At 40.3% G+C, this 17902-nt stretch overlaps 1 protein-coding gene across 4 annotated transcripts in view; it reads left to right on the forward strand.

Annotated features, from left to right (window-relative positions):
- Positions 1-17902, forward strand: part of RNF150 (ring finger protein 150) — a 151442-nt gene that overhangs the window by 109318 nt on the left and 24222 nt on the right. For 3 of the 4 annotated variants that reach the window (XM_061584885.1, XM_061584881.1, XM_061584882.1), the window contains exons 5-6: positions 3459-3555; positions 5194-5407. In XM_061584885.1, the coding sequence (XP_061440869.1) occupies positions 3459-3555; positions 5194-5407 (311 nt within the window). Of the gene's footprint in view, positions 1-3458; positions 3556-5193; positions 5408-6768; positions 6975-17902 lie in introns of those variants that run through there. The other variant, XM_061584883.1, reaches the window with a different exon arrangement.

Below are 17902 nucleotides of genomic sequence, written 5' to 3' on the forward strand. Positions count from 1 at the left end.
ATGACATAAAACTCCCAAAGGCATTTTCCATATAAATCTTATTTTACAGGTATTAAATCATTTGGATTATACCAAGTTAACTATTGATGATAATTTTATTGCTGGTAACCAGATAATGTTAGGTGTTTACAGGCCTCCTTTGTTGTTTTTATTATATACATTTTTATATTCTATGTGGTCTCATGTATATTAATTTCAATGGGTCTGCTCTGAGAAGGACTAAAATTGGATGCAGCCCACTGTTTGGGGTATTTGTTTGTTTGCTCTAACATAATAATGTAGAATCAGTTCTAAAGAATGGAATGACAGAGGGGAGAAGAGAAATGTTGGTTGTGTCTTCTCAACTGAAGTAATACACATGACTGGGGGGGCTAATACCATTAAAAATAATAATAATTAATTACCCGCCCATCACGCAAAGGTCCTAGGGCAGGTTACAACAATTAAAAACAGTTAAAAACAACCTAAACATCATCACAGAAAATAGGGTGGGTCCTAAAAATATACATCTCATGTGTTAAAGACCAGGGTAAAGAGGCGTATCTTCAGCATTCTCCGACAGTTGTACAATGAAGTTGCACCTCAATGGGGAGAGAGTGCCACAGCTTAGGGGCTGCCACAGTAAATGCCTTCTCTTGGGCCATCACCCCCCGAACTCCCGAAAGGGCCCACTGTGATGAATGTGCTTCTCATGGCAGAAATGAATTGATACTAGAATTAAAATTTTATGCACAGCTTTGTCCTTCAGGAGGGATAGAGAACCTGAGGCCCTCCAGATGCTGCTGGTCAACCGCTGCCATCATCCCAGAACATCACCAATGCTTTCCGGGGCTGATGGTATCTGGAATCTAACAAACTCTGAAGGGCCACAGATTCTCCATCCCTGTCTTAATAGTGCAAGTGTTCTTAAGCTGCTGTCACTCTGGCAAAATAATGGATCTGACTTTTATCAGAACATTTATATTCCACCTTCCTTCCATGATGAAAATCAAGGTGCCATTTATAGTGTTTCCAGGTGGTCTTCCATCCAAAACCTGCTCAGACAAAAACCAACTTAGCATCCAAAGCTAATGGCAAAAATCGTGCAATTTTAATATATTATCTTCTAATAAATACTGCCTATAGCTTGTTTTCTGCAGTCCTCACCCCATCCTCTACTAGGATGTAGAGAAGAAATGAAATTATCCCATTGCTGCTGCAGGGATGAGACTGTGCTGGGACCATCAAGGGGCAAGCATTTCCACCTGCCTTGCCCCACCCCTCTGCCTGGGCCTTATCAGGAGGAGCTGCAGGCTGAGTCGTGCTGCTGCAGGGATGAGACTGTGCTGGGACCTTCAAGGGGCAAGCATTTCCACCTGTCTTGCCCCACCCCTCTGCCTGGGCCTTATCAGGAGGAGCTGCAGGCTGAGTCGTGCTGCTGCACGGATGAGACTGTGCTGGGACCTTCAAGGGGCAAGCATTTCCACCTGCCTTGCCGCCCACCCCTGCTCTTAGTGACATTTGTTTGGGGACTGTCCTTTACCAGGAAGATGAATGTTTTTGGTTTGCTGTTCCTGTTTTTTTAGCTTTTCCGTTATTGTTAGTTTTTATTGTTAGTCTCTTAATGTTTTGATGTTTGCATGTTCTGCTTTGTACGTCGCTTAGAGTGGCTGACAATTCAGCCAGATAAGCGACTAATAAGTCGAATAAATAAATAAATAAATAAATTGCTTGTGTTGAAATGGCAATATTAAATACAGGTGATAGCACACAGCAAAACTGATCAACTGATGCACAAAGAGTTGGGTAACAGGAGTCATAGGATTGTAAGTTTAATATTACCATCCCCACCCCTGGAACACTCACATTAAATATTACGTCAATTATTTCTATCTTATCAGCATGCTTTCATTGTGCTAAATGATTTCCTTCTCTGAAGAGTTTTCTCTGGAGAAAGAGGGGGAAATGATTTATGTTGCTAGAGAAGTAGTCAAAGACTTGATTGCTTAGTTCAAACGTAGGAAATTCAGCATCTTTCTCAAAGTTCCTTTTGAGTTCTGTGATTCACACGTATCCAGTTTGTGAATTCCTGGCCTTGACCTGACACATTAGTTCCATGCAGCCAGTATGTTAATTAATATTCTGGAATATCACAGTGTTTGGAGCACGAATACACATTGCATTTTATGATGCACAATCAACAGACAGTTGATAGTGTAACAAAGGCTGTGCCTTCTGAAATGAACTGTATATTTGCCCTAATAAGGCAAATATACTGCTGAATGCCCTGTGTCTAAGTATGGACTAGGGATAGGCAAGGATTCAATGAAATCATTTGACTGTCTGATAATCTGCAGGTCCGCTATCTTTGTGGATCAGTCTTGAAACCTGCAAACTGATCAGCCTGCTTTGCTAACTGAAATTGACTAGGAGTAGGGAAGGAGAACATATATGGATCCATCAGCCTGTCTTTGCTTGCTAATTCCCTACCTTCCAGTGCCATATGTGTGAGTGAGGGTGTATGTACGTGTGAGCTGCATTCTGCAGAGAGGGGACACAGTGAACAACTGGTAGCAGTGAGTGGCTGCATTGAAGGTGGAGAAGGCATGCACCCCAGGCAGCATAAGGGCCAGCTGGGACCAGCAATGGAGGGAGGGTGTGGGAATGGAATAGTAGGGTGGGCAAGAGGGCGGGTGGAGGGATGGACAGGCAGGCAGGTGGAAGGAGAAGAGAGGAGTGTGATGGTTGGATGGATGGGCTAATGGGCAAACAGGACAGTGGGAGATGGGGGGGCACTGAAAGCTGCTTTCCTCCTTTCCTTTCCAACAGAAAAACAGCAGGTCTTTGCTTGCTAACATGAAAACTCACCAGGCTCAGTTGCGGAGGAGGCGGCAAAGCTGCTTTCCTTTCAAAATGTTTATATTTCCTTTCAAAATATCGATATTAATATTGATTTTTGGGGGGAGAAAAAAAATCAGACCAGTAAAAGCAATGGAATCCTTTTGAAGTAGCACCAGCCAACAGATCCCATCCCTAGTTTGGAATTTGTATCACAGACAAGAAATAGTTTACTTATTTGTGCTACTTTTCACATGATACCAAGCATGATAAATCTGCTGTCAGTAAATAAATGTTTTTCAGAGTCTGTTTTTATTATGGAATATTGTTTTCATTTATTTCACTTTCTTAATTTTTTATTTAAGGAGCTGTTCTGCTAATTTCACATTGAAATCACAAGCCAGGCTTCATCCACTAAAATATATTAAATACAAAATACTTGTTTTTCAGCATAGGTCTTCATTCATTAAGTTTTTCCCTTGACATTTCTGCACAGATATATCTTTTAGCTGTATTGTCCTTGTGCTGCAAGACACACTTTAGCCTTTCAAAACAGATCAACTGCAACTTTGAAATATAGAGAATACTTAGCACTTTTGTAGGGAGAGATTTAAACTAAATTTCATTTTTCTCCCTTGTAGGCATCTCTTCCACAAATCTTGTGTAGATCCGTGGCTGCTAGACCATCGCACCTGCCCCATGTGTAAAATGAACATCTTAAAAGCACTAGGGATTCCGGTAAGCATGCCATGTTGTGGAAAAAAGTTTTCATATATGTCAGTTTCACCTTTTTCATAGTGAAGAAGCAAGTCTCGCCCTAGTGGATAATATATTTCCATCCTGAAGATTCTCCAAAGCCTCCGATGCTAGTAAGAGACTATAAGCAACCCCCTCCCCCATATGTGGCATTTTACACATGAACCATATGGTTTGATTTAATCTATGGGCTTTATTAAAGGCACAGATGTATGAATAAAATGAGTATGATCTATTGATGCTGGCGCAGACAGGGATACATTTGATAATGAAAGACACCACAAGGTACCCATTTCACAGAATTAAAACTGGTGATGCTCAGATCCCCCAAACAGGATATACACCCCCCCAAAGCAAACCCCAGACAAAAAATTAAGCAGCCCCTCCCAAGGCAACCTCTCAACACCCACACAAAAGAAAGCCAAAGAAAACATACACAATTTTTGTTGATGGGAGAGGTGGAGTATTCTGAGGGCGCCATAGTGCCCCCAGGTGCCACACTTGGGATCACAGCAGTAACACCCTAAATACACACAGCATCTAGTAGATTTAATCTGTTAAGACATCTGAAGAGTTACCAAGAAGAAATATCTGTATTAACTCCAAACACTGATTATGAATTAGTTTTTTAATATTTATTTTAATGATTCCATTCACAGAAGCATACCAATAACAGAATTTAAAACATAAATAAAATTCTGAAGATAAAAAAACGCATTGCCAGATTCTAATAGGCACAGTAAAAATCACACAAGAATTACTCTATGCAAAGCACAGTAGAAAGATAATAAATGTTATCCTCAGTGTTAGTGCAGCAAAAACAAACAGCTATGAGTTCCGCAAAGTAGCATACTGAGATGATGGCATTACATTACTCATTTTCTTATTCACATACGTTACAAAATCTATCCATTCAGATCCAAAACACTCTCTCTTTTTAGACTCCCTAGCAAATTTTATTTGTCAACTTTTCAATCAAAGCTGTGTCCCACACCTTTCTATACCAATATTCCTTTGTAGTTCCTTCCAGAAACAGGCAATCATCAATGTTGCTGCCATTAAAAGATGACTTATCAACACTTAACTTTTCAAATTCTTATTGTTGTTCAAGAAAATGTTTAATATGCATCAGTTCTGAAAAAAGACTTGGAGCATGTTATCTCATGTGTCCCCAATTTGGATAAACATTTCTGTGAGGTCATTTCTAAGACAGAATTTCTGTTTTAGGCTGCTATCTTAACCCCACTTACCCTAGAGTAAACCCCATTGAATTTAGTAGGACTTACTTCTGAGTAGACATGGTTAGGCTTGCACCATTAGAGGTATTGGTGTTTTGGTGCCACAAACAAATAGCTAGCAAAAAAAGCAGGATATGAATCCTCTCCAAACAGCCATTTGCTTTCAGAAGAATATGCAAACTAATAAAGACTATCCTCATTTTTACTCTTATTTAAAGACAAACTAAAATAATACCTGGAAATCTATGACAAGGTAATATATGGAACTACAAATAAGCTATATAAATGAATCTTTTTTTCTTTCTGTAATCCAAACCCTAATATTTCCTTTCAGACTCTCTCTTCCTATTCCCATCAGCCTCTTCTTTCTTGTTTTCATTAGCCAAATGCAGATTGTGTAGATGACATACCTCCAGATTTCGAAGTTTCTATAGGAGGGCCACCAACTAATCAAATTACAGGAGCTAGTGACATAACTGTGAATGAAAGCTCTGTAGTGCTTGATCCTCCTGTCAGGACAGTTGGAGTACTGCAAGTCATCCAGGATACAGACCCTCTTCCACATACTGGGGAAAATAACCTTATCAATACAAGCAGTAAGTTCCTGTTTCTCAACTTGTTTGCTTAGCATGAATGTTTTAAATGTGATCCATAAAAGCATCTGTTGTTGTTCTGTAATATTTTCAATTGTGATATAGGTGACTGCCGTGATTCATGTTGCAAATAGTTCAACAGAACTGGATTTCTCATTCCAGATCCCACTAAACATTCCAAATGCATTTTGGAATGAATTCCAAACCAAATCTGATTGGTTACATGGAATCATTATGCTCACAATGATCCCTGATTATCTGGGATCATGCGGGGATGAAGAAGAAAATTGTGCTGAAAGAACAGATGTGGGAATACAGTGGATGTAAACTGCAAACAGCCACATATGTGGATGTTTTGGAATGGGTTTTGTGCTCCTGCAAGTAGTATTTTCATCCCAAAAATATTTACTTGTGAATATTTAATGTGATTGTAGTTATAAGCTATACTGTGCATATGCAGAGATCTCCTGCCTCAGCCGTGTAATTCAGTTATCATCAGAAGAGTTTAAAGGTCACCTTGGGTCCCTGGGTAGACCCCTTCTGAGGAAAAAAAGTTGTTGCTCTCTAATCCTTGAATTGTCAGATAGCTCTATAACCCAAGTGCAAATATGTTTATGGGCTGCAGAGTGTAAGCACAGTTTATGTTTGCCTTTCTGTTAGACTTCAGTTCTGCAGAAGGATGCTCTTCTAGTCTTGCTATACATTTACTCTTTATAGTCCACAGGGGAACACAACATGTTTGGATTTTATCAGGCCATGGTAACTGGCCTCAATTTCAGCAAGTACAGCAGTGTCTTGTATTTGCCACAACAGCATACGTGAGTGGCTTTCAGATTTGAAAATTTAAAATATGCAGTTCTAGCAGCGGCAGCAATCTTTCTTTGGTTTTCTCCCACATGCACTTTATTATAGTTTTAGGGGAAGCATGTTTTTAAAAAACCATAATAAGACAATAAAAAAATGTAAGAGAAAAGATTACCCCACACAACAAAGCAGCAATAGTATGAACTTAAAAAGAGTGACAATTAACAGCAATTAATTCCTTGGTCATCATTTATTGAACAGGTGGATCTAATAATAATTGTTAAAGATTTTAATATAGAGGGAATTAAAAGAGACATGATCACCCATTGGCCTTAGCAACTTCCACTGTACACCACGAGCAGTAACAGGCAACAACTGCCATTAGCAGTTTCTGTCGTTCCAACCAATCCGACATATACTAGCAAACCTCATAAGGTTGTGTAAACTCCAGCACTACAACAAAGACCCATCCCTTACCTGTATATCTCTGTGTAGCTATTCTCTTCTGCCATCCCTTATCAGATACCTACCAGTTACCTTTTGCTTTTTGTCCAATTTAGGATAGCATTGTGGTGTCTGCAGGCTTCTGTGACCCATTTATCATGCAACTTATATCTCGGAAAAATGCTGCCTTTTTTCTTGCTGTGGAACCTCTGCCTCATCTGCTTTTATATGACATATGTACTGAATTAAATTACACTAGAGCATTTCTATCTCTTTGCCTAGCACTGGATAGGGTGGGTGCATTAAAAAGTCAAAATTGCAATTATTATTCCAGTTCTCTGTTTAAACTTGGAGTTCTTACCTAGAATGAGAACTTTCCCACAAGCCCTTCACACAAAAAAGCAAGAATGCAACTGGAACTCCATCAATGTTATCTTGACTGGCTCATACCAAACAGTATCAGCTATGCAGGTGTGATTTTAGGATTAATGCTTGATGGCATTCATCAAACCCTACAAGAAGGGCAAACTTTTTCAGAATCCACTTAGGTTTTTCTCCATGACTGGGGGAAAAGGCCAGATATTTCTCAAAGGAATCAAATGGTAAAAAATGGTGAATGCTGTTTTGTAATTTGAGAGTTAAAACACATGATCAGTAACATAAAAGCACTTTTCAAGGCATTGTTCAGTAATGACGCAATCCAACTTGCATGTACCCAGCTGGCTCAGCTGAGACCGGCGCAAGTGGAGCTGGCGTAGGGCCCAAAAGAGGGGCATGTCGGGGACATGTCAGGGGAGAGGTCAACAACTTGTGTTTGGAGTGCTCCTGCAGGTCCCAATCCGGGGAAAAGTTACGCCAGGAAGAAGGTCGGTCTGAATTGTAATAGAAGTCAGTGAAGAGGGCTTACTCCCCGGTAGGGGTATTTGTGAGACCACCCTTTTTCTTTCTGGCCCCTGCATGCAGCTCCCGGCTGAACCGGCGTTCAGCCATCCCAGATGCTCCTGAATGGCAATTGGATACTACGGAACTTTACACCAGCTTTTCTTGCTCCAGCCCAACTTACGCCAGCTTCCCCTGAGTTGGATTGCTTTGCCTAGCATTCTGGTAGAAGCCCTTTTTAAAAATGTAATTAGATTTCTGAATGGGGGCAAAAAATTCCTGTATAACTTTGATGAAGTATGGCAAGATTCTGATCTTTGGTTGTTGTGAATTGCCTGATCATTGTTCTAAATGATCCAGAAAACGAGAGGAAAAAAACCCAGCTCAGGCAGTCTCCCTAGATGAGAGCTAACTTGAAACCATATCTCTGAGAAAATGAACATTTTGAAGAAGCAAATGCCCCAGGGACACCACTATTCTGTACATGCTGATGGGATCGTTAAATGTTAGCAGTAATGCCACAATGCATGCGTAACAGATACTGAGTATTATTGCTGGTGTAGAGCCCAACAGTATTAACATAGCGCCACTGTTGTAAAAGCATAATTGCTCTTCTAGATTACCTTCCACTAGTCTGACGTTCAAGCGCATGGGTGGAGAAGAGTGCGACATCACAATAGTATACTCCTTTCTCGACATACATATATACACATGAAAAGGCATCTGCTTCTGTTCAAAAAGAAGGGCAAAGTAGCTTCACAGGGCAGTCCTAACTATGTCTATTCAGAAGTCATTCAGTGGGGTTTATTTCCAGGTAAGTGGGATTAGGATTGCAACCTCAGTTTTTAATACACCCTGGGTTTCCTTTAAATTTTTCTGGTTTTACTATTTTTTTTAAATCACATTTTGTGTCTTCAAAACCAGAAAGTTGAGATGAACTAACCTGGGCAGCTTGAACTTACTGTAAAAAGGGAGCAGTAGGAAAGAAAACACATTGCAACATATGTGCAGGAGGGAGGAGAATCATCTCAAATCTCCATTAGCTCTAAGGAAAATACCTTCATACCTACTGAAAACACTGTTTTTGTTAGGGCTCTCAATCAGGGACATTAAAGGGAATCCAGGACCTACAGCAAGATACAATTTTGCCCTTAACTTGCAGCCCCACCAATTCATATCTGTCCTATTTGATTAAAATTGGCCTTTACCAGTTAATTAACTAAATCTTTAGTTAATCTACCAATTAAACCAATTAAATTTTGCAGCCTGAGTTTTTCTGTTAGTCATCAAGTCATATGAGATTACAGTAGGAGAAGAGCACCCCCCCCCCGTCAGGTAACTTAAAAGCACGGCTGCCCAATCAGGAGGTGAGCTGAAGACTCAGTGTCCACCTGTGAATATGGTAACAATTAAGCACAAAAATATTTTACACAACTATATGCCACTTCATGCACTACTATCACTGATGTTAGGTCCTTTATATCTTCATTTCACTATCTCTCCTGATTTTTTATTATTTATTTTATATATTGGATTTATATACCACCTTCCTGCCAAGGTACCCAAGGCAGTTTACAATTTTAAAATACTAAAACAAATAAATTATATAAAATGTAGAGTGACAAGAGTCCTCTCAAGCCACCTGGCGCCAACACTGTTATCTTTTCGGCGCCAGGTCAAGACTCTCCTCTTCTCCCAGGCATTTTAGCATGTGTTTTTAAATTGTTTTAAATTTTTAGATTGTGTTTTAAATTGTTTTTAAAAGATGTGTTTTTAAATTTGTATATTTGTTTTAATGTTTTTAGTTACTGTAAACCGCCTAGAGAGCTTCGGCTATGGGGCGGTATATAAGATAGATAGATGGATAGATGGGTGGGTGGATGGGTGGATGGCAGGCACAAGCACTCTGGCCTGGCTTGGCCTACCTCGCTTCTCCCCTCAGGCTACACAGAGCTCTGTTTGGGGTTGCTTCCAGATGGGGGCTTTCTGTCATAAATGGGTCAGTCAGATCTGATTCTTCTGTGTGCATAATAGGTGCATGATTGCCCCCACACTCCATTTTTAGCCTTAGATTTTTTCATTGGTGTTCTGCTGTTTCCCATACACACCAGTGGCTGATCCTTGATGGAATGTTCCCATTTCTTTTTCTGTTCTGGACATGCTTTCAGGTATGTCTGAAACTATGTTTTAAAACACACACACAGGAAGAGCAGAATTACAGATGTTACCAGGCCCTAGTTAATGGGTTTCACTATGGACAAAATTGAGGCTTATCCCTTTTTGGGGAGGGGAGGACAATATCCATTTCCATTTGTTTGTTTGTTTTGAAAAATCTGATGTGAGATGATAAAGAACCCTTATGCAAAACCTCTGAATTTATTTATTTTAAAAATAGTCCTGATGTACGTAGCAGTCAGTGAAAATAGGCACATGCATATCATTTGAGCTGCCAGAAACAAAACTGCTAGGATGTGCAGATGGAAGTATGGGTGGGGCAAAAGAGACTGAAACATCACCACACACACGACAAACTGCCCACCTAAACAAATGTGCTATTGAGCTTCCATACCACTGGTTACTGCAGATGTATAACGGATTTATTATTTTTACTTTCCATGATAAGAGGAAATTTAAATTTAATGTTTTTAAAAGTATGGGCTGGCATATTGATGATGAAGCTTTCATGTGGACAATGCGAAAAACTTGTCTGTGTGTGAGTTGTGGTGATTTCACAGTAAACCTCTGTCTGGATGCACAGAGGGAGTTGAGCAAATATCCTAATGTCAGGCATTTGGGACCACCTCTAAAATATGCCATATGTCAAGGCGGCTGAATATGAGATGTGATATGTGAAAGAAGTACAAACCCTAAGGCACTTGCAATTCATGTACTCTCTGCAGCACTGCTATGGCTGAAGTCAGTTGGGCTAGTCTTCTGGGGCTACTGGGGCACAGGCCTCCCAAGGAGAATGTCTAGCAATTTTTTAAAAAATCCCACCCACCCCATCTCAAAATTACCTACTCTTTCCTGTCCAACACACATTTTATACATGTCTCTGCAGCACTCAGCCAACTCTAATGTAAAAATATAGCTATGGCAGAGAGGTCCCTCCCATTTGTCTCCTGGCGGAAAATGCATGTGACTGACATTTGAATTGTAGGAGGAGTGCCTGCTTTCCAGCCTAGTATGGTAAGGCTCTTACTCCATCTGTTGCTGTGACAACTAACCAGCAATCTCAGTGTAGGCTGGGATGGAAAAATCTGTCAACTTTGGTTTTCTCAGTTTCTCATTTTTCCAGACTCAAATTCAGTTCTCTACATTTCTACAGCAATTTGCATTTTTTGAAAAAAACCATTCTAATGAAAATTCTCCAGCATTTAGTGCAAATGTCTCCTAATAAACATATTTTTGTAGGCAATTTTGACACATTTTTGTGAGCAATTTCTTGTCATATACATTTTTGTATGTTATTTTCACTCATACATTCATTTTTATGCACACTTTCCCCTAACATATGCATTTTTGTAAACATTGGTTGGTGAACTGCAGTGCAAAATTTGAATAAGTACTAATGTTGAAGGATGGCTGTGTTTTGATTCTCATTTTGTTTCGGAAAGTGCAATTTTGATATATTCGGCTTGAAATGCAAACTAAATCAAATTACTCATCCATCCCTAGTAAGCCTGCCTTGAAAGGCACTGAGCATGCCCAGAGCTGTTTTCTTGAAGGTCACACCTCAGAGCACATTCTTTGTAGCTAGCCAGAAGAAGGGTGTGGTAGCTAGTTTGAGTAACTTGGGGTTGTTGTTTTTTACTAATATTTGGTAAGAGAGCAATAGTGGGCAGAGTGTGTGAGTATCTTTCTATAATATCTATTTTTTACTTAATCGCATTTATTTTGTGAATAGGGAAGGAGAATTGGGAGGAGAAATTATTGTTGGCTTATGTGAGTTGCAACTTTCAAAACTTGTGTGGTGTTAGAACTGTAGAGTTTATGTGTTTCTAGGCTTCAGAGAAGTATGGAGGTTTTGCATTCCTGTTTTTTGTTAGATTTAAAAATGCTCTGCATGCCTGTGTGTTGCATTTAAGTTTGGAACTGCAGATATAAATGTGTGTGTGTGTGTGTGTGTGTGTCTGTTTTAGCTTTGAGAGAATTATGGAGTTTTTCCATTCTTGTTTTTCTGTAGGTTTTTAAAATGCTGTGTATGTTTGTTTGGCCACCCTGAGAACAGGATGTTGTACTAGATGGCCTTTGGCCTGATTCTACTGTGGTGTTTATAAGAAGTACTGTTTATAAGGATACCTGTTGTGAGATCACCTTATTAAACACAAACAGAGGCTTCTCTTGGTGAGACACCCTGTGCATGCTCATGCCATTCATTTCTGAGGCTAATCAGATCTCCTCTGTTCAAGTCTATGAGACGAGCCTCTGTTTGTGAGGATGAGTTAGTGGTGGTGCTAATAGTTAAATGATTTAGGCTGCATCACACTTTGATTGGGTAGAATATTGCATGCACATTTTCCTTTTCAGTAAGCCAATTGGCAAGAGCCTCTTTGTCTTGATACCTTTAAAAACAAGCACACCCGAGGATCTGGAGATTTAATATAAAAATCCTTCTCTCTGTCAAAGGCTGATTGCATAGGTCTGGGTACATTACTCTGGTATCCTTTCAGTCAAATGGGCAGCCAGCTAGCCAATCATGGCTTGTAGCAGAAATGAAACAATACTCAAGCTGTACTTTAGAGGCTAGCAAATGTATTATTCTTAAGGTTTTATAGATTACTAGGAATTACTAGGAATTACGCATTTAGCCCCCAAAAGTTTATGCCATAATATATTTGTTGGTCTTTGAGGTGGTAATACTGTTCTTTGTTTTGCAAAACTTATACTACTACTTTACAGGGTTGTGAGGATAAAAAGAGTGTAAAATACTTTGGCAAACTTAAAATGTTATTACAAAAAGTAGGATGGTCCAGAAGAGAACTCAGTGTGCAGAGGCTTTTATTGTACTACAAGGTCGTGTGTTTCACCCTGCTTACACATCCCACCCAGGCAAGCTTGTCCTAGCAGACAGCCATCCATTGCATTTGCTCAAAACGCCACTGTAGTGAAGTGTAAATTCCAGTGTTTCTAGGCCTGAATATCCTGGTTGTATTCCAGATTCTTTTTTCTTTGATTTTTAGGTGAAACTTTTTTCATGATTCCAAGCAACTCAAAATCAGGAGCAGGCACAGAAACTTTCTATTTTGTTTATTCCTTATTTATCAGTATTCTATTTATATCCATTCCACCTTTCCTGCAGGGAGCTCAGTGTGGCATTCATGAGTCTCCTTTTCCTGTGTCATCCTCACAGCAACCCTGTGAGACAGGTTAAGCTGAGAGACAGTGACAGGTTAAAGGTCACACAATGAGTTTCATGGCTGATTTTAACCCTGGTCTCCCAGGGCCTAGTCTGCTTAATATTCCTATTCCACATTCTGGAAAACAAAGATGTAGAAGTTAATAAGCTGGAGGAGGGAATAATCTTTTCCCATAGGTCTGGAAATTTATGGGATCCCTTGCTAATAGTCCTTTCAGATTAACCTTTCAGATTAATCAGTTCAGGCTGCAATTATGTACATTCCTATTAGGGAGCAATTCCCATGGACTTCAGTGGGGCTTCCTTCAGAGTAGTGTAGTTTTTTTGGCATGAACCCACACTACAAATGATGATGATGATTTATTTCTATGACTCCTTTTGGCCAAAAGGCCCTCAAAGCAGCTTACAAAAAATAAACACAAATACAGAAATACATATCAATAAAAACAGTACAATTTACAAAAATTAAATACAGTAGGGCCCTGCTTTCTGGCACTTCGCTTCTCAGCGCTTCGCTAATGCGGCGGTTTTGAATTGTATCCATGTTCCATATGTTCGGTGCTTGTTCCGTTTTTGTGGTATGATGCGAAGAGCTTGGAAAAGAGAGACACTGAGTGCACAAATTGATGGCGCCCGATGCCCTGAGCGCATCATCAGAGCTTGGAAACATTCCTTTTTTAAACTACAGTTGGGCTGATAGGAGTTGTAGTTGAAACTAGGAACGTTTCCAAGCTCTGACGACGCACTCAGCAGTTGAGTTCGAGAAGGGCGTCTGGTGCCATTTTATTGTCGAGGGAGGTGGCGGAGGATGAGCAAGTGCATGAGCGAACAGGCAGGGGGAGAGCGAGCGGGCAAAGGGGGGACGAGTGAGAGAGGCGGTGGAGAGTGCACGAGCGAACAGGCAGGGGAGAGTGAACAGGCAAGGGGGGACAACCAAGGGAGGCGGCATAAAGCGAGCAAGTAAACAGGCAGGGGGAGGGGGAGCAGGCAAGGGGGGACGAGCAAGGGAGGCAGCAGAGGGCAAGTGAGCACGTGAGTGAACAGGCAGGGGGGAGGGCGAGCAGGCAAGGGGGGACGAGAGGGAGGCGGCAGAGAGCAAGTGCGCAAGCGATCAGGCAGGGGGAGAGTGAGCGGGCAAGGGGGACGAGCGAGGGAGGTGGTGGAGAGCGAGACAGCAAGCGAACAGGCAGGGGGAGGGTGAGCTGGCAAGGGGGGACGAGCGAGGGAGGCAGCAGAGGGCGAGCGAGCAGGCGCAGGTGGGTGGGCAGCTTCCCCCCTGCGATCTGCAGCAGGGAGCCTGCCGCGGAAGGGGAGCACTACTGTCCTACCATCACGAGGGCAACCTAGAGGGGGAAAGATGCACAGAAAAGTGGAACATCGATCAGCTGTTGCAGGGGGAGCTTCAGGGACCAAGCACTGTCAGTTGGAGCTTCCCGCACTACAGTTGATCGATGTTCCCCTTGTCAGCGGTTCTCACTTTACGGCGGGGGTCTGGGCCCTAACCTGCCGTATAAGTGGGGCCCTACTGTAACAAGGTAATAACATTATTAGAAAGCAACAACAATTGCTGTAAGCCGCCCAGAGAGCTTCGGCTATGGGGCAGTATATAAATGTAATAAATAAATAACTTTCAATGAAAATACAATTTTATGCATTTGTGGTGGTTTGTTTTTGTTTTTGTTTTTTACTGTTATTTGGGTTGCAGCCAACAAAGCACTAAATTAAAGTTACTTAGCAGTATGCTTGTTCCACTGGAGAAATGATTTGCACCAGTGGTACACTGCTGTGTACGAGAATGCACAAGCAGTTTACTAGTAGATTGTGCAATCTGTTGTGCAACAAGTTTCTCCTAGCACAACTGCTGCATTGGATTCCTCTGTTGTGCAGCGCTAAAACTTGTCGTTGCACTAGCAGATAGAGAATGTTCTTACAAACAGGATGACAGCAGGAACCCCTTCTAAACCAAGATAAGACACTTAAGTGCTAAGTATTAGTGAAATGGTAGTATTTTAAATGTCCACTGTTTCTTTAAAAAGGAGGAGGCTAGGGAGAGAACAAGAACCAGTGGGGCCACCCAGCCTTTCTCCCAACAGAGAAGCAACTGGGACCCCTTCTGAACAAATGTTTAGGTAGGTGCTAGCTGCTTGTAAAACTATAATGCTTAAGTGTCCACAGTAGCTTTGTAAGGGAGGAGGATAGGGGAAAAAACAAAACAACTTGGCTGCACCCCTGTGACTGCTACTGGCCACACCCCCGTGACCTCCTAGTAGCCCACCTGGTTTAGCGGACATCAGCCACCATTGACTGCAGCCAGCAGTGAAGCAAACGTGTAGAACAACCCTGCCCATCATATGTGTGAAGGTAAGGATCCAGCCTGCTGGCCAGATCTACATCTCTACTCCTGAGCTGAAGGTAATACCTTCCAAAGTTGCATATTAAAAATATTGTCTGTTAGTTCCAACAGCATTTTAGTCCCCACTTGCCATTCGCCTATTAAATTACTCAGAGTTCTGCATAGGCCATTGCCCTTCTAAAATGTCACTTCAAGAGCTCATTTACTTTCTATTCCTCTTGGTGTTGTCATTGGATAAATTTTATTCAATCACACTGAAACAGCAAGAATGTAGGTGCCAATGAATCTTTACTGGGAGGCTCATCCTATCTACAACAGTCTAGATGGATTAATTAAATGGAAGCCATTTAACTACTACACCAAGATTGTTGTTCCGTAGAAGTAGGTTAAGTACTCCAGCTTCAGTGTTTTGTAGATCAGGTCTCCTTAACACTAAAGGCCTTTACAGAGGCAATATAGATGATTGGTTGTTGTAGTTTGCTACATAATCCTAATGAAATCTGCTTTGGAGTTTTGTTCCCTGCTGTGTCAGCTGTTTACATGACTGATAATATTTCTATATGGAGGACATATATTAAAGAAAAGGCTGAGAGGAAACTCTGTGGTGAAGAAAGCAAGTATTTTGGTCTCTCAAACAGTACCAGCATTCCTTTACACTATTTGGCACTATTAAGGTATAAGTATTTGTTTGTGTAAATTATTTCTTTTTTAATTGTGCTAAATGTAGCAGATAAACAAAATCTTATTAGTGAGGATCAACCTAATGTGCTCCTCTCAGTGGAATTCTGGTCAGATAAAAAGATGCTCTCAAAGTATTTCTACAGGAAATAATATTAATTTCTGGTAGAAATTAAATATTATTTACTTATTTATTTTGGGTACTTGTAATCCATTCTGAATTAAAATAAATAATTAAAATAAATCCCAGAGAACAACATAAAAACACATAATGCATAATAATAATAATGAAATTATTTGAAAACAAGTAAGACCAGATGTTGGAACTCTGACCATGCTTACTCAGATGTAAGTCCCACTGGCCAATGGGACTTTCTTCTTCCAAAGTATACTAATGATAACTGCCTAAAACTTCTAAGGTGATATACTTCCACCACACTGAAAATTCACTGTAAAAAGAAAGCAAGGAATATATTTTTAAAAAAACGGGATTTAATGGCAATGTAAAAACTGGATAGATTTAAACAAATGATGCATAAATAGTATCTATGCCTGTAGGTGCCCCAATGGTACTTTGCAGTTTCTATATAACTGAAAAATTGTTAATTAGTTTATTTTTTGGTAGAGAGACTAGTAGTTTAGTTTAGGTTTAGTTTAGTTTATAGTTTATTTATATACCACTTTTTGACCAAAAGGCCCCCAAAGTGGTGAACAACATATTAAACATATTACAAAAAGAAGAAAAGAAATAACCAGTAAAAAATATACAGTAAAATTGCAATGCAACAAGAACAAAGTAAAAAAATGCAACAAAACAATGTTTTCTTTGTTTTCAAATGATGCACACATATCATTTGTAGGCAGACCTTTTTTCTGCTATGTTCCAATAATACTTGTGAAACTTCAGCATGTAAGGACAGAGTAAAAGGCAAGCTTAATGCATTTAGAGCAAAGACATTCTATTAACTTGATTCAGTATATTCCCATAGCTATACTGAAATAAGTTATGTGGAAGTTTTTGTAAAGAAATAGATAAATTCTCAAAATATACAAATAAATATTAATTGGAAGAAATCAAATTTAGTACAGGTGTTGTTGCGTACAACGTAAACAAAAGTTGCAATTGTTGGGTGGTGCACTCTGATGACCAGAATGTTCAGAGATTATGAGTAACACAGACATGTTGCTCTCATTGGGTTGGATCCAGTCGTAGTCATGTTTAGAGCAGAACAGATGAAATCAGTGGGACTTAAATTAGTTAAGCCCTGTTGATTTCAGTGAGTCTGCTCTGAGTGCGACTAAGGATGCAATTTTTATTTATTTATTTATTATTAAATTTATTAGTCGCCCATCTGGCTGGTTGTCCAGCCAATCCAATGCATGTCTTCTGAGAAGTAAGCTCTGTTAGGTTCAATGGGATTTACTCCCAGATAAGTGTATATTAGACTGCAGCCTAAGGCTCCAATCCCAACTCCACTTAAGTGGGAGTAAGTCCCATTGAATTCAGTAGGACTTACTTGTATAAGTCTGGATCTACCCCCGTTACTCTTTCCCACTCTTTGTCTCACGTCTAGGTAAACACAACAGGCAATATGATGTCGTTGCATTGTACATTCTCTTTTGCTGTCGACTGTGGAGCTGGGACAACAAACAGCATCATGAGATCAGATTCCATCATGTTGCATTTACCTAGTAGATCTTATGAAGAGGGAACAAATACATTCAGAGTAGTGGCTGCTTCATATCTCCCATAACATCTACTTTAGCTCCCAGTGTGCTATGTATACCATACTCCGGCTTTTAAGGGTTTGTTTAAGGATTTCACTGCACATGATGGGATCTCTGGGATGAACAGCATCTAAAAATATGAGCTGGGAAGGGCACTCTGCCCCAAGACCTTTGCACACAAGAATCTTTATGTGTTCCGGGATCCTGAAGCTGTTAACTCCTATTTCCTTTAAATAGATTTGAATGAGAAATC

The sequence above is a fragment of the Rhineura floridana genome, chromosome 9, assembly GCF_030035675.1.
Source record: "Rhineura floridana isolate rRhiFlo1 chromosome 9, rRhiFlo1.hap2, whole genome shotgun sequence".
NCBI classification, from domain to species: Eukaryota; Metazoa; Chordata; class Lepidosauria; order Squamata; family Rhineuridae; genus Rhineura; species Rhineura floridana.